This window comes from Sinocyclocheilus rhinocerous, unplaced genomic scaffold, assembly GCF_001515625.1.
Source record: "Sinocyclocheilus rhinocerous isolate Xijiao unplaced genomic scaffold, SAMN03320098_v1.1 scaffold1252, whole genome shotgun sequence".
In the NCBI taxonomy this organism is placed as follows: domain Eukaryota; kingdom Metazoa; phylum Chordata; class Actinopteri; order Cypriniformes; family Cyprinidae; genus Sinocyclocheilus; species Sinocyclocheilus rhinocerous.
In genome coordinates this window covers 1218336-1221348 of record NW_015640452.1, presented here as the reverse complement: position 1 = coordinate 1221348, position 3013 = coordinate 1218336, and the positions used below count along the sequence as shown (strand labels likewise).

The 3013-nt window shown below is 38.2% G+C and overlaps 1 protein-coding gene across 1 annotated transcript in view; it reads right to left on the bottom strand.

Moving 5' to 3' along the window:
* Positions 1-3013, bottom strand: part of LOC107752914 (uncharacterized) — a gene marked incomplete at its 5' end in the record, with an annotated part of 12577 nt that overhangs the window by 5720 nt on the left and 3844 nt on the right. The window contains one exon of the mRNA XM_016568987.1: positions 1272-1709. Within this exon, the coding sequence (XP_016424473.1) occupies positions 1272-1709 (438 nt within the window). The remainder of the gene's footprint in view (positions 1-1271; positions 1710-3013) is intronic.

Below are 3013 nucleotides of genomic sequence, written 5' to 3'. Positions count from 1 at the left end.
CAGAGTGATTAAGAGGTGCAAAGAAATATTTATTTAACTTTTAAACTTAAAATGGTCTTTTCTGTTCTGTGTTTCTTTTTCAAAACTGCGTCACGGCATTTGCTGCTATCAATACAGAAGCATCCGTTTCGATACATGTCTCAGCAAGGAGCACAGCCCTATTAAAAGCCGTGCTCCATGTGACCCTTTTATACTTTGAGCACCTGCCCCTCCAAAGGTCTCTGCACGGCCCTGAAACCTAGTGTCAAAACAGAAATCTACCTCTAACCACACTAGCAGGTTACCACTAGCTTATCTCTTGGTTAAAGTGGGGAACACATTTTTCTCAGAATATATTGTTAAATAGATCTCTGATATTATTTTATGATATTTGTGTCACAAAGAAAGTCATACAGGTTTTCAACAACATGAAGGTGAGTACATTTCTTTTTTGTGAACTATAGTTTTAAAAAAATTGGAAAAGAAAATGGTTTAAAATTTTATTTTTGAAAACAAAAGAAATGTGAAACTGAATGAATTGGCACATGTTGTCTAAACCTTCCTTTTCTGAGGTGGAAATCTTTTTTCTAGGTGGATGGACTTCTGGTTTTACATTACTGACGTAATTCCTGTAAGTGGGGTTTGCTTCATGTAAACAGAAGCTCTGTGGTGTCCTAGCATGCTCAAGTGTACATTTTGTGGTTTTGTGCATATTTACTTAAAAGAGGGCACAGAATTGTATACTTGTAAATATAAAATAAATACTTGTTTATTGGTTAATCACACAGTTACACTAGTTTTAACGTAAAATTATAAAAGCTTTGTCTTGATTGCCTTTGAGTGAAGCGCTCAATCATTTTTATAGTCATTTTTTGGTGCATGTCCACTTGGAAAATCAGATCAAAACTTTTCCTTCAAGCTAAGAATTTTGAAAAGTAAGCTGTTCAACAAAGCGGCTGCCACAATATACTAAGATGGTTAGCATTTTAATCATAAACCAGTTTGTTAAAATCAATCAGTTTCATAAAAACTTCATACCGTCATTCTTATCCCTTGTCAAATTATAAAAAAAAAATAATAATAATATATATATATATATATATATACACACAGATTTGTTCTTTTTGAAGTGTAAAGATTTTATGCATTAAAAAAAAAGGTTTGTACACCATAGTTGTTTTGGTGACATACATGTAATATCAGGGATTTAGAAGCCTAAGAAAGGCATTACTATCTACATGTTCATAATATCCCAAATAAACCAGTGCAGAAATGTTACATTTTATACTTACAGGTAGTTGGGTCCACACTCATGAATGCTGGGATTACGAGGTCTGCTGAAGTGCCTGGACTCTGAAGAGCTTGAAATGATGCGGGTAGATCTAGTGAGACCCCGAGCTCTGGTTCTCCTACTTGCTGGTGAAGTTCAGGGTCGGAATATTCAAATCTAGGGATGTTGCCAGCTTCTGCGTGTTCATCCTTCACACAGACTATTTCAACCTCCGCTTCCTCCTGTTTGATTTTATGTGAAGGTGCTCCAAATGCCACTGTGCTTGTAGTTTGGGATGACACACTTTCATCTGCCATCATGGGTGCAGAGAGGACGCTGCTGTCCGGCATGTCTGTGTGCCCAGTCTCTGCAGAGACGAGAGGGTTCTGCCCCCATACTGGATCACTGGTCTCAGACAGAAGCACCTGGCTGTCCACCAGATGAGGGCTTGAGATCTCAACTACGGAAACAACAAACGTCACTTTCTGTTGAGTTGAGGGAAAACATTAGGAAAGAATAATAATAATACTCACTGCTTTATTGAAAACAAGAGTCATATAACAAAATAAAAAGTATATAACAATATAACATTAAAAAATAATGGTAGACATATACAGTCATGTGAAAAAGAAAGAACACCCTATTGAATTCCATGGTTTTCTGTATCAGGACATAATAAAGAAATCATCTGGTCCTTGGCAGGGCTTAAAATTTGGAAAAAATGAATAAAAACACATGCCATATCACACCAGGTCACTATTTATTTAGCAAAAGTAAATCCAATTTGGAAAAGCCATGCGTGACAAATTCAGGACACCCTATGATTCAGTTGCTTGTAGATCCACTTTTAGCAGCAATAACTTGAAGTAATCATTTTCTATATGACTTTATCAGTCTCTCAGATTGTTCTGGAGGAGTTTTGGCTCACTCTTCTTTACAACGTTGCTCCAGTTTATTGAGGTTTGTGGACATTTGTTTATGCACAGCTTTCCCCAGCATTTCAGTCAGGATGAGGTCTGGACTTTGATTGGGCTATTGCAACACCTTGATTCATTTATTTTTCCAGCCGTTCTGTTGTAGATTTGCTGGTGTGCTTGGGATCATTGTCCTGTTGCATGACCCAATTTTGGCCCAACTTTAGCTGTCAGACGTATGGCCTCACATTTGACTCTAGAATACTTTGATATACAGAGGAGTTCATGGTCGACTCAATGACTGTGAGGTGCCCAGGTCCTGTGGCTACAAAACAAGCCCAAAATCATCAGCCCCCCACCAGCATGTGTGACTTTTGGTATGAGGTGTTAGTGCTGATATGCTCTTTAGGCTTTCACCAAACGTAGCGCTGTGCATTATGGCCAAACATCTCCACTTTGGTCTCATCTGTTCAAAGGACATTGTTCTAGAAGTCTTATGGTTTGTTCAGATGCAACTTTGCAAACATAAGCTATCCTGCCTTGTTATTTTTTAGAGAGAAGAGGCTTTCTTTTGGCAACCCTTCCAAACATGCCATACTTGTCTGGTCTTTTTCTAATTGTACTGTCACAAACTTTATTATTTAACATGTTGACTGAGGCCTGTAGAGTCGGAGGTGTAGTTCTTGGGTTGTCTGCAGTTTCTCAGAGTATTGTATGGTCTGACCATGGGGTGAATTTGCTGGGACGTCCACTCCTGGGAAGATTGGTGTCTGTTTTGAATGTCTTCCACTTGTGAATAATCTTCCTCACTGTGGAATGATGGACTTCAAATTGTTTGGAAATGGCCATA